Source organism: Eretmochelys imbricata, chromosome 10 (genome assembly GCF_965152235.1).
Source record: "Eretmochelys imbricata isolate rEreImb1 chromosome 10, rEreImb1.hap1, whole genome shotgun sequence".
NCBI lineage: Eukaryota > Metazoa > Chordata > Testudines > Cheloniidae > Eretmochelys > Eretmochelys imbricata.
Window position 1 is genome coordinate 12,768,496 of NC_135581.1, and position 19,417 is coordinate 12,787,912.

General features: G+C 52.0%; 1 protein-coding gene across 1 annotated transcript in view; it reads left to right on the top strand.

The window, feature by feature from the left end:
• MICALL2 (MICAL like 2) overlaps window positions 1-19,213 on the top strand; it is a 33,868-nt gene extending 14,655 nt beyond the window's left edge. Inside the window, exons 4-17 of the mRNA XM_077828161.1 lie at window positions 1,702-1,889; window positions 3,022-3,143; window positions 3,787-4,431; window positions 4,660-4,880; window positions 6,135-6,210; window positions 6,592-6,722; window positions 8,325-8,462; window positions 12,918-12,982; window positions 13,386-13,509; window positions 14,157-14,247; window positions 14,710-14,783; window positions 15,304-15,418; window positions 17,215-17,261; window positions 17,349-19,213. Of these exons, the coding sequence (XP_077684287.1) occupies window positions 1,702-1,889; window positions 3,022-3,143; window positions 3,787-4,431; window positions 4,660-4,880; window positions 6,135-6,210; window positions 6,592-6,722; window positions 8,325-8,462; window positions 12,918-12,982; window positions 13,386-13,509; window positions 14,157-14,247; window positions 14,710-14,783; window positions 15,304-15,418; window positions 17,215-17,261; window positions 17,349-17,446 (2,135 nt within the window). The 3' untranslated portion in view covers window positions 17,447-19,213. The remainder of the gene's footprint in view (window positions 1-1,701; window positions 1,890-3,021; window positions 3,144-3,786; window positions 4,432-4,659; window positions 4,881-6,134; window positions 6,211-6,591; window positions 6,723-8,324; window positions 8,463-12,917; window positions 12,983-13,385; window positions 13,510-14,156; window positions 14,248-14,709; window positions 14,784-15,303; window positions 15,419-17,214; window positions 17,262-17,348) is intronic.
• The last annotated feature ends 204 nt before the right edge of the window (window positions 19,214-19,417 follow it).

The window sequence follows — 19,417 nt, forward strand, 5'->3', positions numbered from 1 at the left end:
CACCCTCCACTTCGTTCTTTGTCTCGTGTTTTTAAATCCATGTCAAAAAGTGAACGCCAGCCAGAGTGCTTGTGCAGCACGGTGGGCTTTGTGTCAGGTTGGGGTCTCTCCTTCCATCCCCAGGGAAACTCGCCTACCACATCATTAAACACATCACATTTCTTTACCCTCCAGCGTCCTACAAAATGTTTCAGTTGCGCTGAGAACATTGGGGTAAGTGTGTGTGTCCAAACCCACAGGCGTGCGAGGAATGTGCCCTCTGACACACAGCAGACTCTGAAGTCCAGCGGCAGTGACCCCTTGACTTCTGTGTCTTGTTTATTGCATATTCCTCACTGACGCCAGTCATTCTTTGCAATCCTGAGACCAGGGAATGGCTAATATGTACTGAGGCTGTGCACTGACATTAGAGCAGGACTGAAGTTCCCTTTGCTTGCACTGGGTTCTGGGAGTGGGAAGTTTGAATCTAGACCTTTCGCTGTGGCCCTGCTGGTCCCTGCGGTGAAATTGCACTTGCTATTTGTTTGGATAGCTTGCCGAAGTCTCCTCTGCAGGAGGCCACTTTCATACTGCTCCATGAATCGCTCTCCCTCTCTCGTGGCGTATTTACAGCTCTCTCGGGAATCTTTTTTTCAGATGGCTATTCCTTCACTTGGCTTTAAAACCAAAATTGCAGCTAGAATAATTCTTTGCTGTGTCCCACAGAGAGCATGAAGAACTATATGGTTCAAAAAGGGGTGGGGGTGTGGAGGGAAAAGAACACACTCGCAGGATGGCCTAAATGGCTGAGCAGCCCTACCACTTGGAGTCAGGCTTTGTCATAACCAAACTGGAAAGCTAACTTAGCCCTGCCCCTCCCGGGGGCTGTACTGCAGTTGTTCCCTGTTCCTGATTGGAGTTCTGGGGGCGTTTGGCCGTTCTCTTTTCCCCTCCCTGCTTATTGCAACCTTAGGGAGTCCTTCCCACCCCCAAACAAGGAAGAGAGAGAGGAAATCGCTCTCATATCTAGCGAATGCATCCCAAGTCTTTGAGTATTAAATCCTGTTTGTTTCTGCTTAGTGGCTCCCATGGTGCCTCCCAGTTCTGGTCACGCTGTCATGGAAAAGCCTATTGACTTTAGGAGGAAGGCTGGGCTAGTGATTAGGGGCCTACCCTAGCACTTGTGAGACCCCGGTTCAAGTCTCTGCTCTGCCACAGACTTCCTGTGTGACCATGGGCAGGTCACTCAGCCTGTCTGGGCCTCAGTTCCCCATCTGTACAATGGGGATAACAGCACTGCCTTACCTCACAGGGGAAATGCATTAAAGATTATGAGGCACTCACATATTTTGGTAATGGGGGTCTATAAGCACCCAAGATAGATATGCTGAAGGCCACTAACTTGCCCAGCCTGGGGGAGAGGTGTTTTTTACATTCCCTCCATCAAATTTCCCAAGAGAAATGGCCCTTTAAGAAAGTCCCAGCCGCTTCCAAGACGGAGAGGATCAGCAGCTGCCACTGCCGGATGCACCTCCTTCTCCTCTGTTAACTCACTTGTTGCATCTTGCCCCAAATTCAGGTGCAAGCTTGTGGAGAAGCCCAGGTTTCCCTGTGTTTATATAGTACCTAGTGGGGCCTGCTGGGGACCTTCAGACATTACTGTAATACAGATCACTTCCAGGCCTATGTTTCTGGCTTATGCTCCCTTGTCCTTTCTGCCAGTTGGAGGCCTGTCTGGAATCAAGCGTCCCACTTTTGAATCGAGCGAGGAGCCACCTGGGAAAAAGGCCATTTCGGAACCTATCAAGCTGACTCCTGTAAGTTCACCAGCACCTCCACCAGCTGCAGCCAAGATAAACCCAGCACGTCCAGGGCAGGATCTGCCAAAGGAAAATCCTCCAGTGACATCGGTAAGAAAACAGGATTCTCCTACTCTGAACCGGCTGGTAGGCGTTGGAGACACTCATGACAGGCTAGAAGGCCTCAGCCAGCTGGGGATTGAGTCCTGACCCACTGTTTATGATCCACCAACTCTCCCATTATGGGATTAAACCTGGACGCCCTACTTACCACTGGTGAGAGGGCATCTGCATGGTTACCAACAAGCTCATGTTCAATCAGATGGCAGTTGGACTTGGGCCTCTTCTTGCTTGTCTAGTGGCTATGCCACCCAACTGATAGATCCAGGCTCTGTACCCTGAGTTAGATGCTCTTTGTGCTGGTGATTAAATTCAGCCCTGCTGCTGACTCTCTCCCCATTTGGGATCAACGCCAGACTTAGTTGACCTGGATTAGCCCAGGGAGGGGTGTGTGCTGCCTGGTGGCAAGAAGGGGGAGCATAAAATCTCTTAACACTGATGTGTTTCTGCTCTTAGGGTAATGCTGTATGTCCTAATACGTTAATTTTGTACCGAGAGTCCAGGGTAGTGACAGATGCTACAGTCTATACAAGAGCAAACTTGGTGGGGTATCTAGAGGCTTGCCACAATGATGCCAAGCACTAGAATGTGGTGGTATAGACCCTAATCATGTGCAGCATTGCAACAGGTGTGCTAGTGACAGAGATTTATAACACCAAAGAGAGCGAGAATCCACCTCCTCTTATCTTTTAACAGAAGAAGCAAAACATGGCAATAACCAAGTTCTCCACGGTGCACCCGGTCCTTGGTGTTGCTGGTGAGATTGTCAGCAAGGATCCTGATTAGTCCTGGTTGTGGTGGTGGGTTTGTTAAATGGTATTAGCACCTCTAGGAACTTAACTGGGACCACTTATATAGTTTTAGATTTGCCACCAGATAGCGTTCTGATGGCAGTGGCTTCTGGCTGCTGTCAACCGGGGCTGGATTTGTTCCAGGGACCTTGTGCTAAAAGGCTCCTTGTCCCATTGCCGGGCTCCTGAGCCATTCAGTCCCCCCTGTAGATAACTTTTTTCCTATTTGCTTGCTGCTGTTGAATGGTCCAGTTTAGACAAGACTGCCTGGCATGTTTTCAGCTTTGTACTGGGCTGATGGCTGTCGCTGCTGCTGTTTTCTCTCTCCCCAGAAGAGGATCCTGGTAGACAGTGGTAATCTTCGTAGCAGCAGCTGTGCCATCTGTGGGAATCACGTGCACCTGGTTCAGCGACACTTGGTCGATGGGAAGCTCTATCATAGGAACTGCTTCAGGTAGAGTTCCAGGGGTGGGGAGGCAGGGTCCACGCCCAGTGAAGGGTCAGCCTGGCCTCTTTCTGGACAGAGAGCCTCCCGCAGCTGCTGTGTAGTTCTTCCCTTTGCCCAGCTGCCTGTTAACCTCGGCGACTTGCTGTGTTTCGCCTACAGTGAACTTCTGGAGACTAGGATGGCTGCTTCTTGGACAATAGAAAGGCTCTTCAGAGCCGGCTTGGTGGGGTATGCCTGACTTGCAGCATTAGGGAACGTACACTGCTCCTTGTTCAGATGTTACTGGCAGCCTCCTCTTGGGGCCTAGGTTATGACACTGATGTGGTAAAACCATCCATGTCCAGGGGAAGCCCATTGCACTGGCTCACTGTCATCTGTACCTCTGACAGGTGGTGATCTGAGTGGGTCACTCTTATTGGTGTTTATGGGTGTGTATTTCAGTGTGGCATATGGGGGCAGCATGGCACTCACACTGCTCCCTTTGGTAGCAGTCTGGCTTTTACGTGGAGCTCCTTGCACTGATGGCCCTTCCCAGTCCTGTGTGTCCATGTCTCCCCTGCAGTTGGCTGCTGAGTTCATCTCGGTGGCACCCAATTCTCTGGAGAACGTTTCCTAATAGTTTGGAGGGTTTTTTTGCGACTGTCCATAGGTGCAAACAGTGTTCCAACACTCTACAGTCTGGGGCCTACAAAACCGGGACCGAACCTGGTACTTACATCTGTACCAGCCACCAACAGCCAACCAGTCTCTGGAATTCCGGACCACGTAGCATAGAGAACAAACCTACCATGACCTCAGGAGATCCTCAAAAGGTATTGGTGAAATCAAGTCAGTTAAACAAAGGCACCAATTCCACCTCCGATTCCCCCAGCTCCACCATGCCATCCAGGTCACCTGCTGGCAGCAGTTCTAGCTCTGGTCCCAAAAGCCTAAATGCTCCATGGTCCTCGTCAGCTGGGAATAAATCAGATTGCCATGAAGGTACCACTTCACCTTCTTGGACAGCATCAGGAGCAAAAACGCAGCAAGCCCGAAAGAAGTTCTTCGAGTCCAGTGGGGGTACTTCAGAGTCTTTGACTGCCAAATCACCGGCTACTAAAGATCGAGGCCTTCCTCCTCTTCCCTCTCAGGCAGCTAGTAAAAGCACCTCTGGCATACGCTTTTCTGGGGCAAACTCAGGCAGCACTGAGAAGGATAAAGCACGTCAACATCTCACGCTGGCTCTTCCTGGATCAAATGCCACTGCAAACAGGCCAGGAGGGGTCCGTTCCAGTGGTTCCCCGCTGCCCAGCAGGTAAGAACCTCTGTCTTTCAATCATCTATTCCTGTGAAGGAGGGGAGGCTGGGAGAAACAATGGGAGTAGCTAGAGCAGGTCTCTTTCCATTCTCCCTTTCATCAACTGTGCGGGGCACATGGGAGACAGTCTATTTTTAGGACCCTCAGAGGATCTTTGGAATGGAGGCCAGTAAAGATGACTTTCTCTGTAAAGGCTCACAAGACTCTTCCTGTTTGCTTTGGCAGCTTTTCTCCCACTGTCTCCCCCAGGCAGAGTCCTGATCACAAAATACAGGCCAACAAACCAGGCCATACAAAAAAACCAGAGCATGCGGTCATTGAACCTTCATCCAAAAGTCCAGGAAACAAGGTGGGAGTTTGGGCTGCCACGCAGAATGGAGAGAAGGGCCCGGCCATCCTCAGACCTGCCGACACAGGGCGTAAGCCTGACTGGAAGGACACCAGAGGTGAGAGCGACTTGTTACGTGGTTCTGGGGGCTAGGTTATGGTGTTACACATGTTGTGAATTTGCCCTCTTACCAGAAGTGTGGCTCCTGGGCTCTGCTCTCTGAGATCGAGACAAGAAGTGGACCACCAAGCCTGGCGCTTTCATCTGTACCCGTCACCAATGCACACTCAGCTGTCTGAGCTCTGGGACAGCTAGCACAACATGGATCCATCTGCCCCGGGAGAACAGTATCTGTGGTGTCCCTTCGGGGCAAGCCTGTGGAGCAGTCTCACTCATTGAGGAGTCATGTAATAGAATATCAGGGTTGGAAGGGACTTCAGGAGGTCATCTAGTCCAACCCCCTGCTCAAAGCAGGACCAATCCCCAATTTTTGCCCTAGATCCCTAAATGGCCCCCTCAAGGATTGAACTCACAACCCTGGGTTTAGCAGGCTAATGCTCAAACCACTGAGCTATCCCTCCACCCCCGTCTTGGGGTGTCTTGGGGTTTGAAGTGTCCTAGCTGTCCTACTACACTGGCTTGTGATTTTTGTGAGATCTCACAAGTTAGTTGGGCACAGGAGACCTCCCAGGAACCCTTGTGGTGGTTTTGCGGTCTAGAAGGTGGCACTCAGTCCTCCAAGTCAGTATTGAACCAGCAATTCAGCATGGTGTCTTAAGCCCAGTTCTGCTGCAGGTGTCGTACTCTGGATGAAATATAAAATTGATATCCTGACCCCTTATGATTGTATGTCTCTCTTTGGAAGAGTTACCTGTATTTTGAGCCTTGTCCTGAGTAATTATATGCCACTTACATATAGTTTCTCCTGAAGTTTCAAGTGAGATACCATATTTTTCACATCCTGCTTTAAGTGGTCAGTTTTGCATTACTGTAGACTGTTAAACAGCTGCCCGAGTTAATCTCCTGTGTGGCTGCATTTCTGCATGGATAAAGAGGTTTCTGTATAGGTTTTGAAGTGCTTTGGGATCCTAGGTGCTATATATGTTGTACAGGTTATTTCTCACCTGTGGGGCATGGGCAGCTGGCGTAGAATGAAGTAGGAACAGGAGCACCAATTTATTCTCCAATTGTGTGGTCTTGTCCTGGGCTCATTTAATCGAAGTAGCCAGCTCAGGGGTTATCATGACCTAAGATCCACAAGGAGCTTGGAATTCCCTTATTCTGGGTCTGCAAAGGGAGGGATCTGGATTGTAGCAGATCAGCTGGTTGGGTCAATTGTAGGTTTCTTTACTTGCTGTTTCTCTTCCAATAGGAGGAGTGAATGCCAATGAAGATAAGTCTGAGAACCCAGCCTCCTGGCGATCCATATTGAAGCCAGTGGCCAACAAGTGAGTGTCCCAGAGCCATCAGTTTTCAGTGGTGAGCGTATGAGAGTGTGGGAATGTCTTAGCTCCGCTGTGCAGTCAGAAGCCTGCATGCGTGAGGGACCCGAACTCTGGCATTAAACTCTTCTGTTTTTAACTCCTAACTGTGACAGAGTGAGGGAATTAGTGAGAAGAGCTGCTTGGCTTTTGCTTTTATGGGCAGGGCTGAGGGGAAGGAGATCCAGCTCACTGCACCTGGAATGGGTGAATCTTCCGTCTTACTGCTTTGAGGGACCTGGGCCCTGTTTCTGTTGGAAGATCACAGACGGTGGAGTCAGGAGCTTTGCTGAAGACCGAATCCCAGCAGATATACGACTTTCTAAGTTGTATCTTTCTCCCTTGCAGAGACTCCAATCAGGGTGTTCCTAAGAAACCTGTGGACAGCTCCAAGGTGACGAACAACATCGCCCTGAGCCCAGCACAGGGGAAGGAGAAATCACCTTCATCCATTGCCACGCCAACAAATAAGGACACTGGTAAGATGGGTTATAAACATAGTACGGAGGGAGCTTTGCCAACCTTTTCTCCAGCCATGCAGTGGCATGATGGGTTGGGAGACACAGCCAGAGTGTGGGATACCAGAAATACAAGGGGAGAATTCAGTCCTTGGCTTCCCCTCCTCCACCCCAGGCTGGCTCCCAATCTTCACTTGGCAGGATCAGCCTCAACTGATGAAGAGGAGCCAGTCTTCATGTAATCTCTCTTGCTCCTAGCTGGGTGGGAGGCAAGGTTTTGGCTACTGTCTAGTTGTATAATTGTGTGCATGGGAAGATGAGGCCACTTGGCCACTGTTGTCCTCCCTTCATGGTCCCATGGCTTCTTTCATGCTCTGGTGCATCTTTGCTGTGGGTGGTGGGTTTTAATCCGTTTCCGTGGGGGTTATGTCCTTTGCTTTGGAATCACTTCCATGTTGGCCCTAGCGTCCGGGGTTGTAATGCCCTGACTATCTGCAGCCATGGCGCTGGTGAGAGACAATAGTGCAAGGAGCTGGGGCCTGGCAGCAGTTTACAGTAAACCCTCTAGTGCTCTGAAGGAGACCCTCCCAGTGGTGCTGGGATTTACCTTCAGTCCTCAAGAGCCAGGATCCATCCCTTTCTTTTGCCCTGCTGCACTGTTACTTTTTTCTCCCCTTCCCCATCTTGCTGTCCCTGGGACTGAAAAAATGGAGGAATGCATGGAACACATGAGACCAGGAGGCATGGACGCCTTAGAAATGTGGGTGCTGCTTAAAGTCCACCCGGGGAGAGAAGACAGCTACCAAAACACCCGCCCGTCCGCAGGGAATTGAATCGCACGCACCGTTCTGTGGCTGGTGTGTGAGACTAGCACTCCTAGCTGTCGTCACAGTCAGCACAATGGAGTAGGAAAGGGTGCCCCGTATTGGTGGGAGCTCACTGATCGCTTGCTAGCCCATTCCCTACACCATCGGCAGGGACAGTTTTGACTTGCCATGTCTCCCCCTGCAAGTTCCAGGAAAGGGTGTTAGTCATCCGAATTTGTGATTGATTAGTTGCCGTCTCCGTCTCCACCCTTTGCACATGCCAAGGGATCTGACTTCTTAGTTGGGGGCGGGTGTTCAAATGTGTCCTGGCTTTTTTTGAAGCGTGTGCTGGGGTGGGGTAGAAGATGGAACGCTTGCGGCCAGTGACGCTGTGGGTTTGTCTTGATTGCAATTGAAGATGTGGTTGTTGACGTGCTCATCAGTGCAGCGTCTGGGACATTATTACATCTACCGTTATTCCGAAGCAAACACTGGGTGTGCACAGCAGAGGAGCCCGACACTGCTTTGTGGGGATCTAGCTGTTGGGGAGAAAAGTTCTATTGTAGAACTGTATGTATCATGGAAACTAGATGGAGGGTAGTTCAGGGGTCTGTAGCTCTTCAGATTGTGAAGAGTGTATCCGGTACTGCTGTTGATCTGGGATGGCATTAGAGCTAAGAGCAGAAGAGGGGATTACCAGTAGGGTTTAGTTGGAGGTTAGAGATGGGGATTGACAGGGACTGGCTCATTTTGCTGGGGGGAGGGTTGAAGCCTGGTGCATTTCACACCCAAACCGGGTCTGTGCTTTTTAATTTAGTTCTGTCTGCTGCGCTGCCTCAAAAGAAGAAACTGATCCCTGACAAGGATCTACTCAATGACTGGCGAAAATGGGGAGAGCCTCCTGTCCCTGCCAAGGAGAAGGAGTCAAGCCAGTCAAAGCGGGTTTCTGCTCCAGGTAAGAGTCCTTCTCAAGAAAGCCGTTTTCTCCTCTGGGCAGCCTGTCAGCAGTGCTTGCGAGTGAGATACTAATTCCCTGCTGTGTCCAGAGCTCTCTGCTGTCAAGCCTGCCTCCATAGCCTTGTCTTCGCTAGGAAAAAAGCCGTCTCTCTAATGTGTTAGGGAACACAAGCTAGCTAACGTGTTCGAGTCTTTTAGCCTGTGGTAGCTGGTTGAGAGAAACCCCAGCTCAAGGATTGACCTCGCTAGCTATCATGCATTAAAACTACAACTGCCCTGTCTTCATTAGGCTTTTAACATATGTCCACTAGCACCTGTTTAACATACTATTTTTGTCCAGTGTACACGGGCTCACCTGTTTCAGCTTTCATGTCTAGACACACCTTGGTGGCCACTACTCCCACTTCCCAACATGATGCATTTCAGACGCAGAGTTAAAGCCAGAAAGGACCACCAGATCATCTAGTCTGACCTGCACATCACAGGCCATTGAAGCCCTCCCATTGAGCCCAATAACCTGAACTGGTCATGCTGCTTCTCCAGGAGATGGCCTTCTGAGCTTATAGAGACTCCGATGATGAATAGCTGCCTTTCAATAGCATACTGACCAGTCTCCGAGATGGCATTGCATAGGCCAATCTACAGGCCTCTGCTCCAGCCAGTTTCTGTATTGTCCTTTCGAAAAGGCAGATGGCATTTTCCTGTACCATCACCTGCCGCGCTCCTTTTCCATTGTCCTGAGCTATGAATTAGGGAGGAGGTTCAAACCTCCTTTCTAGAGCCTAGATAAAGAGTCCCTTTAGAGCTTCCAAATCGCTTGGTACAGAGAGCTGACTGGTCACAAATGCTAACTTTATTACCCCTTCGTTAATCGTGTCTGTCTATCCCAGTATTCTAGGTCTCCATTCTGTGGTTGATACTAGATAACACTCTCTCCTTTGTTGCAGGTAATGTTTTCTCTTATGATTAGAACACAGGGCTAAGAGTCAGAATTCCTGGGTTCTGTTTCCAGCGTTGCCACTAACTCTCTGTGGGCAAAAAGAAAAGGAGTACTTGTGGCACCTTGGAGACTAACCAATTTATTTGAGCATAAGCTTTCGTGAGCTACAGCTCACTTCATTGGATGCATACCGTGGAAACTGCAGCAGACTTTATATACACACAGAGAATATGAAACAATACTGCCCCTCTGCCATTTACATTGGTCAAACTGGACAGTCTCTACGTAAAAGAATAAATGGACACAAATCAGATGTCAAGAATTATAACATTCATAAACCAGTCGGAGAACACTTCAATCTCTCTGGTCACGCAATCACAGACATGAAGGTCGCTATCTTAAAACAAAAAAACTTCAAATCCAGACTCCAGCGAGAAACTGCTGAATTGGAATTCATTTGCAAATTGGATACTATTAATTTAGGCTTAAATAGAGACTGGGAGTGGCTAAGTCATTATGCAAGGTAGCCTATTTCCCCTTGTTTTTTCCTACCCCCCCTCCCCCCGATGTTCTGGTTTAACTTGGGTTTAAACTTAGAGAGTGGTCAGTTTGGATGAGCTATTACCAGCAGGAGAGTGAGTTTGTGTGTGTATGGGGGTGGGGGGGTGAGAGAACCTGGATTTGTGCAGGAAATGGCCCAACTTGATTATCATGCACATTGTGTAGAGAGTTGTCACTTTGGATGGGCTATCACCAGCAGGAGAGTGAATTTGTGTTGGGGGGTGGAGGGTGAGAAAACCTGGATTTGTGCTGGAAATGGCCCAACTTGATGATCACTTTAGATAAGCTATTACCAGCAGGACAATGGGGTGGGAGGAGGTATTGTTTCATATTCTCTGTGTGTATATAAAGTCTGCTGCAGTTTCCACGGTATGCATCCGATGAAGTGAGCTGTAGCTCACGAAAGCTCATGCTCAAATAAATTGGTTAGTCTCTAAGGTGCCACAAGTACTCCTTTTCTTTTTGCGAATACAGACTAACACGGCTGTTACTCTGATCTCTGTGGGCAGTCATTTAACTTGCCTCTGCCTCAGTCTCCCTGTCTGTAACATGGACATAAACCTTGCATCACAGTCAGACTGTGACCCTGAATGAATGTGCTTTGGGATCCTGGGGTGGAAGTTTTGCCTCCAGCATGTACAGTACTATTAGATAGCCAAGCTAATGGGATGCTGTGTCTTCCTGTGACCTGCTGCATGCACTGGCTCCTCTGGCTCCAAGCCCGTAGGCAGAGGTGATTTTGTGGGGCTCTCCTCCCTAATGGGAGGCGCTGCAGAGGCTGCACCAAGGGGGCTGCTTGGGAGATGTTTTTCTCGCTAAGCTAGGTCACCTCGTTTGTGGAGCGCCACTGGCAGGCTGCCCACGGCAGGACATTCCCCACAGAAGGAACCTTCATAAAGGGGTGAGTGCCAGGCAGCACACGGGGCCGGGCCCAGAAGGGAAAACCGCCTGACGCAAGGCCGTGTCAGAATGCCGCTCCAGAGTGAGCAGTGGTGCAGAGACAGCAGAGGGTCAGTTACCGCCTCCTTCCCCCCTGACTCCGAAGAAGCAGTAGAACCAGGAAACCCACGCCACTGAGGGTCGGGCTGGGCTGAGAGCTGCCCTCGAGCTCCTCCCTAGCTTGTGGTCTCAGGCCTGTGTGTTTGGGGCTCTGTGACTGCTCTTCGGGGGCCCCCCTAGGCTATTTTATTGGGTCTCTTCTGTCAGTCTCCTTGTGCATTTGCCAATCTCGCACTCCTCCCCCGCTCGTGGGCAGGAGGTTTTTTTATAGGTCGCTCTGTCTTTCCACCCGCTTGTGCACGCGCTGTCTGGTTAGGTGTTTAGATGTCCCCCAGCACCACAGCGTGTGAGGGCGGAGACGGCAACTAATCAATCACAAACAAATTCGGATGACTAACGCCCTTTCCTGGAACTTGCAGGGGGAGACGTGGCAAGTCAAAACTGTCCCTGCCGATGGTGTAGGGAATGGGCTAGCAAGCGATCAGTGAGCTCCCAGCAGTACGGGGCACCCTTTCCTACTCCATTGTGCTGACTGTGACAATAGCTAGGAGTGCTAGTCTCATACACCAGCCACAGAACGGTGCGTGCGATTCAATTCCCTGCGGACGGGCGGGTGTTTTGGTAGCTGTCTTCTCTCCCCGGCTGGATTTTAAGCAGCACCCGCATTTCTAAGGCGTCCATGCCTCCTGGTCTCATGTGTTCCATGCAAACCCCCCGCCGCCCCCATGGGGGAGGAGTGTCAGAGCCAGGTCTACAGACTTGGGCTTGTGCTACAAATAGCTCTGTCGATGTTCAGGCCCTGGCTGGTGCCTAGGCTCTGAGGCCCAGGGAGGAGAGTGGTTGAGTGGAGGGAGGGAGAGGGCCCAAGTCTGTAAATCCAGGCTTGGTGTCTTGCTGTGTAAACACACTCCAATGACTAATCTGAGGTCATGCAACAAATTGAACCCAGGTCTCCTGATGACCAGGTTAATGCCCTAACCACTGGGCCATCTGTCCCATCCTGGTCTCTGCTGCACCTTCCTTGTGAGAGCACTGATCCGAGCTTTGCTTTCTTTGCTAAAGGCCAGTAAGATGGGTACAGTGACACTTGCACGGCGAGAGTCCAATATTTCTGACCAGCCCTTTGTTAATTCTTTGTCACTATAAATATTCTGGGAACTATACAAGGCGGAGGGAAAATTTGTTTTGGTTTTGCTCAGAACCGAGCTTGGCATTCATTCCAGTGCAGGGCTTTTATAACCCCCCACTCCAGGCCAGGGCTGTCCTGAGCCCCTTTAGAACCACGTCAGGTTTAGCTCTAGAGGACTGGGTGTCTACTGGCTACCGAGGGAGTGTGCTGCAGCGTACGATGATTTGATGGACTGAGAGCAGGGAATTAGTACAGGGCTCGTGGATTCCAGCGCAGGGAAACGGCCGATCCCAGTAGGGTATGGACAGTAGCAAGAAGCGGCTTGTTGCACTGTGCTGGCTGAAATGTGTGTGTGTCGTTGCTGCCCTCTGTTGGATGGAATTGGATCTGCTCCTGTCTCGGATCGTCTGTAGCTGTCTGCAGCATTGCTATAGCTGTGTTGGTCCCAGGATAAGAGACGCAAGGTAGGTGAGTTAATATCTTTTACTGGACAGACAGAAGTGAGTCCAATAAAAGGTAAAAAGAAAAGGAGGACTTGTGGCACCTTAGAGACTAACCAATTTATTTGAGCATGAGCTTTCGTGAGCTACAGCTCACTTCATCTCACGAAAGCTCATGCTCAAATAAATTGGTTAGTCTCTCTAAGGTGCCACAAGTACTCCTTTTCTTTTTACGAATACAGACTAACACGGCTGTTATTCTGAAACCTGTCAATAAAAGGTATGATCTCACCTACCTTGTCTCTCTCTGACTATCTAATCACCTAGTGGCTGCTCTACAGAGGTGATATCGTGTGTGTGTGTTTGTGTTTTTTTAATTTCTAGTTAAACCGCCAGCTCCAAAAATCTTCCAGAGCCTTGTGAGCGATGAAGTGGCATCCCCGACCAAGGTATGGTGAAGTGGCAAAACAAGGCTATCATAATGATCCTTCCCCAGAGACTGCCCTTATGGTTCAGTTCAGTCTGGGGCCCCCTCCTTTTCACGGCTGAGGTCTTCTTGCACCGGCTGGGTTATAGATGAGGTGAAGGGGCTGCATCATGACTGGTAGATGCTACTGCTGGTGATGGCTGTGCCGTGCTGATCTATGTGACTTCTTAGCATGGCCCATTGTGTTGCCAATTACCAGCTCCACATCTTCTCTGACTTTGGTGCCTCCAGGATGTGGTCCCAGGGGGAGATGGTCCATTCCAGCCTGTCTCCTTTTGTTGTTTCCCTGCTCCACCCAGGCTGATGGGTGGCATGCGGGAAGCAGGTAGTATTAGTTTCTAGCCTCCTGTGACTTTGTCCCTCAGCTCCAAGAAGACTACATCCCTGAGGAAGAAATCCAGGAGAAGGTGCGAAAGATCGAAAAGCAGCTGGATGAGCTGGAGCTCAAGGGAGTTGATATGGAGAAGCATCTGCGTGACTGTGAGGGAGGTAAGGGAGGCCAGAGAGACCATCTCAGCTAGAGTTGGGAGGGATGAGTCTAGAGTCCCATGGTCAGTGTCCTATCTACAGATGCATTTGGGCTGGTGGCTTTGATCCTAGTAGCTCAAGCAGTGTTTAGGACCCTTGAGATGGCTTAAATGTTAGGCCAGATAAAACCCTGGGATGAAGAAATTCCAACTGGCTCTGTCCATTTCCTGGCACGCTGTTCCAGGAACTTGCTGCTCTATTGCCAAGTGACCGAAGGTTAGTGAAGTTCAGGAACTGAAAGGCTGCTCCTGACCTGTCTTAGGGAATCCAGATTGGACTGTCTGTCATGGACTTTGCCCAGGGCCATCCCTGTTGTCAGAATACTTGATAAGCTTGTTCAGGTTGGCACAGAGGGGCAGATTGCATGGAAGGTGAAGTGAGCAGCCTATGAGGAGAGTCCTTGGCCAGTTTACTTGCATCTGCCCGTGATGCTCACTGTCTATAGCTTGAGTAACAGGAGCAATCTGTGATGGGAACAATACATAACCAACTATCTGAGGCTACTTGTGACTAGCGTAGGTTATCTGGAGCTGTCCTAGGTGAACGGTCACTGATGACTCTTGTAGTCAGTGCATTGGGAGTGGACGTACTGTTTGTCTCATCTGCAGATGATTCAGAGGATGCTCTCATGGTGGATTGGTTCAAACTGATCCACGAGAAACAGCTGCTGCTGAGACTGGAGTCAGAGCTGATGTACAAGTGAGTACAACCAGAAAGCTGGGCAGTCTGCCCTGCCCATAGACAGTGAGCTGACCCCGGCAGTGTTGGGGGCTGGAGAATGGGACTTGTTGGGGGAGGGGGAGAGACAAGGAAGGCTTGAAGGAATCTCTTGTATATCTGGTAGCAGCTGGGGGTACTAGCTGATGGGGCATCACTACAGTAGAAGCAATCCGTACTATACTGGGGTGCTGTGAGGCAGAGCTCGCTCACAGGTGGGGCGGGTTGATGGGGCCCCCCGCAGCCCCATGTCTGGGTGTTAGGAGAGAGAGCGCTTATCTGAGTGCCGTGGGACAGCCCAGGAGCCCCCTCGCCCTGGCTGGGTCCTCTCCTGAGTCCTGCCGGATAGTTTGGAGAGCAGCCTCCAGCTCCAAAGCCGCGTGTGAGAGTCCTGCTTCGGGGTGAGGCAGGAGAATCACCTATTGCCTCTCTGGGATCTTGCAGATCGAAACAGCAGAAGCTGGAGGAGAAGCAGTGGAATATCGAGAGCGAGCTGCGGCGCTTAATGGACAAACCAGGTAAGCGAGGCAGTCCCAGCAAGGCTGCCATCCCCCACGTGAGCAGCTCTGTGCCAGCCCTTGTCTCTGCATCTTGCTGGGATTCTACTCTGCAGAAAGGACAGGAGGACTTGTGGCACCTTAGAGACTAACACTTCTATTAGCGCACAGACTTTTGCGGGCTACAGCCCACTTCATCGGATGCATAGAATGGAACATATAGTAAGAAAATATATATATATAAAAAAGGCGGAAGTTGCCATACAAACTGTAAGAGGCTAATTAATGAAGATGAGCAAGGCTGTCAGGGCCTCCTGACCTCCCCTCCATGTAACCCAGCCCAGGGGGGAGAGCAGTGCCTCTGGGGGAGGTGACCAGGGGGTTTGTGAGGAACCTATTGCTTTTGTAGGTAGGCCTGTGTCTTGCTTGTAGCACAGAGGCCGGGTGTCTGGCACAACAAGCATGCAAGTAACGTAGCGCTGGCTCCTTGGATCGAGCTGGAGTAGCATGGCTGTGACCGATTTCCCCTTGTGTTGCACAGAGGAGCAGAAGACCTACATGGAGAAGAAGCGGGAGAAGGAGCTGCTGGACTCCTACTTGAACACCGTCAATGACAGAAACGATATCGTGGAATGTCTGGATGAGGACAGACTCAGGTACAGGACCCCAGGGCAGTGGGGAGAGGGGAAGGCAAGACAGAGGCTGCTTGTATCCCACCGCTCCTCGTTCCAGGACAAATAGGATCTGAAGGTTAGAAAGTGTCAGGTTTGAGGCTGCGTAGTTCCCCCTCTGCCATGTCCCTTTCCAGTGTGGCGCAGGGGGGGAAAGGAATGGGGCAGTGAACAGAACGGAAGCTGTTGGTAGTGAGGGATGGAGGAAAGGGAGAGACAGGAGCAGTGGCGCCATGGAAGGATTGGGGGGATGGGATACGGAGCTGAGCAGTTGGGAAGCCTTCTCCAGGGCATGAGCCTGGGAACCCTCCATTTACTGTATGAGCCAAGAGCATGGATCACGCTGTAAAGTTTAGCTTGGGAGCTGGATGATCCCAGAGCTGGGGAGGGACACGGGGGGGGGGTGTGGGGGCTGGGTTTGTGGTTTTGATTTGTGCCCATCTCTACTGAGAACAGCCCCCATGTCTCCCTTGGCAAAGCTTGGGATTCTAGGGGCTCCTCTTAGCTTGCGGCCTGGCCTCCCCAGGAGCCCTTGGTGGAGCCAGACCCTGTAACTTTCACTCAGTTGTCTTGCCTTGATCTGTAATTTATGCCACTGACACCTCACCAATAGGACAACGGGCCCACGAGTCTCCTCTACAGAGACCTCCGCCCCAGAACGTGCTGAGTCTGGATGATCTAGCCCCCCGGCCACGCTCGCATTCCCCGCCCTGCCCCCCTCCAGCACCTGACTGGGAGCTGCAGGATCCTGAACCCTTTGTGCTGGTGCAGATTCGCAGGGCTGCTGGTGGGGGGTGTTAATAACTGGGGCACCTCCATCTCTGGGCTGCGGAGGGGGCAGGGAGATTTTTCGGGGGAGCGGGGGTTTCAAACACCCTGACCTCCGCCCCCAACCGGCAGCTGGCTGGGAGCAGCGGGGGCTTTCCCTGGAACTTTAGAGCGACAGGTTAAAATGCTGTAGCCAGATGTTTTTGCTCTGGCAAGTTCAGAGTGGTTTCGAGCAGCGCCGCGGTGGAGTGGGAAGGAAACCGAATCTTCTGGGGGACAGGGGGAAAGGGCTGTTCTGGGGGAGGATAGAGGAAGAGCATCTCCCATGAGCGTTCTGAGCACCCCTCGAGCAGGTGCCTGATGGAGGCTGGGTTGTGGGCAGACGCTGGAGCTGACAGGAGCCCCGCTCTGCGTGGAGAAGCTGCTTTGTGTAGGCCCTGCCACCTACCCACTCCCCTGTGGCTGGTGGTTGGCTGTGAAGTGCTGGCTTGCTGCATGGCTCTCTGCCTGGAGCACCCCCCTCTCCTGCACAGGGGAAGGGCCGAGAGGTTAATCTGGTGCTTGTCTTGCTGGCTTTAATATTTCCGTGTGCACTCCTTTGCAGCCATGTCTCCTGCTGCGCTCCACATGCAGACTGGAGGCCCTGTCTGCTCTCTGCTTGGCCAAGGGGCCCTCGGGAGTGTTACCAGCTTCCTCTGCCGCCCAGAGCTCGCAGACACACTGGGACCTGGGCAATTACAGAACTGCCCGTTTCTGTCTGCTTGCTGCTGCCTACAAGGGTGTCTCCCCCTGTCAGGTGGGGTGGCAATGTAGAGCACACCCTCGGGGGCACGCGAGGGCAAGCAATGGAGAGGGCACTCATCTGGGGGTGTCACCCCTGGCCTACAGTGGCAGAGCAGAGGAGCAGCCCTCAGTGGCTTGCTCTGGAGTTTTTCCTGTCCCGCTGGGAGCACGGGGTACTGGCTCACTGCATTCCTGGTGCCCGTCTCTAACACAGTCATCTTCCTTCCCAGAGAGCTAGAGGAGGATCAGATGCTGGCAGACATGCTCCGGAAGCTGGGTAAGGGCGCTCTCTGTTGTAACTGACCAGCTCTGTGCTTCAGTAAGGACCAGGACCTCATGCTCTGTGCTCTCTCTTTTCCCGCAGATGCATCTCCAGAGAGCCAGGAGCCCAACAAGAGGAAAAGCAAGTTCCGCTGGTCCAAAATATGGAAGCAGAAAAGCAAGAAGAAAGCACAGCAGTGAAGTTCCCTGCATGGCAGTGTGGAGCGCCATGGCATCCAGGAGATGGTCCCTCCCCAGCGCTGCTTCTCTGGAGTCAGACAGTGCTGCTCTGCCCTGAGAGAAGGGGATTCAGGGCATGAGGACTGCTGGGGCAGTGTGATTCCCCTCTCCTCCTAGAAGGAGCTCGAGGTGTTACCCACTCAGCTGAGTGAGAGCTGCAGCCTCTGCCAGGAGACTGGGACTTGGGAACTCTTGCTTGAATTCTGCGCTGTGTCTTGCACTAAGCCAGCACTGGCCTGGCTCCCACTCCGCTGAGTAGAGCTGATTTTCTCCCTGGCTGCTAGCTCGCTGGCTCTCTGGTCACACTAGTTCTGATGCCCCCTGACCACCCCTTGCCACTGAATGGGCATGTGAAGGGGGAGCTGTTCCGCACCCTCCCTTCCAGCGTACATTTGCTCCACGAACATTTGGAAGCTCGAAGGGTGTCTACATTGCAGTAAAACACCTGTCGTTGGCCCGTGTCAGCTGACGCGGGCTCATGGGCTATAAAACTCCAGTGTAGATGTTCAGGCTTGGGCTGGCGCCCAGGCTCTGAAACCCCATGATGGGGGAGGGTCCCAGAGCCTAAATGTCAACACTGCAATTTTATAGCCCTGCAATCCCGAGTCAGCTGCCACGGGCCAGCCATGGGTGTCTTATTGCAGTGCAGACCTGCCCTGCGGAGCCAGGAGTCGCCATGGGCCACCAGGGACGGAGGACCTCTCGGCATCAGGAGCTGCAGGCCCCAGCATGAACAGACTAGGAAGGGAGGGCGAGCACAGAGCTGGGGACCTGGCTCGCATGGGGAGAAGGTTAGGGACGGGAAGGCCCTTGCTGGGCTCTGAGGAGAGAGGCTGCTGCAGGACATTCAGCAGCACTTCGGCTTTCCAAACCACAGGGTGCTTGTCTGTCTGGGCCAGGCATCTCCATGACATGACATTCCTTGCCGCCCTCCGCAGGAAGGGGCGGGACTGTGCTTGCTGTCCTGGAGACTGGGCTGGAAAGTGGAGCTCTCGCTGCCTATGGCCCGTCACTCTGAAGGTGGCAGCAGAACCTCTTGCAATGAGCTGGTAACTCAGGAGCCCACGTGGACGTTGGGGGTGAGCCGCCCACCCCTCCCCCAGCCACATTCTCTTAGTGGGGTAAACAGTCGTCTGCTGAGGCTCTTTTAACGGTGAGCCAGCTGCTCCCCGGGGTCCGAGTCTGCTGCAGTCAGGCTGGGATGGGGAAGGCAGCCGAGGAGGGAGGTCTTTGCTGAGCTAAAGGAGTCTCAAGTCAAGGCCTCTCTCCTCACCTCTCCTCTCTGCACATACAGGAAAGGACTGTAGCCATGCGTCTGATCCGACATGCATACACACCCGGCCTACAGCTCTGTCACTCAGGGCGCTGGGCACCGTGGAGGAAGACGGGGAGGAGGGATTACAAATCTTAATTTGATCCCCAATAGCACTTGGAATCTCCCTGCGTTAATTCCCCTGCTCCATCACAATGGATCTCCTTAGGATGCTCTGCTCCTGCATCAAAGAGAGACTTTCTCATTGGAAGGTGGTCACCGCCACGCTCTCAGGATGGAAGTCTGCGGCTTGATACCTGTGCCTCGAAGTATGGTGGCGTAATGTTCTCCATCTCCGCCAGGTGGCAGTCTGGTCCTCTGACCAGGTTGCTTTGCCCAGGGCGGTGAACAGCTGATTTGCTCAGGAAGTACTAATGCTTTTCCTGTACAGTGTGTGCTGTATCTGTATAGTCAGCGCCGGCATTTGGGGATTCACTTTATATTTGCATACGTTTCTATTCAATAAATAATAAAATTTTAGAGGAAAACCTGGAGCCCTGTGATGTGAGTGTGGTGGAGCTGCGGGACATGGGACTACATCCGTACCAGCCAGGACTGGACAGCCTGTGATGATTGAACTTGGCCCTCCTCCCGGGATGGGGGTACAGTGTGCTGGCGGG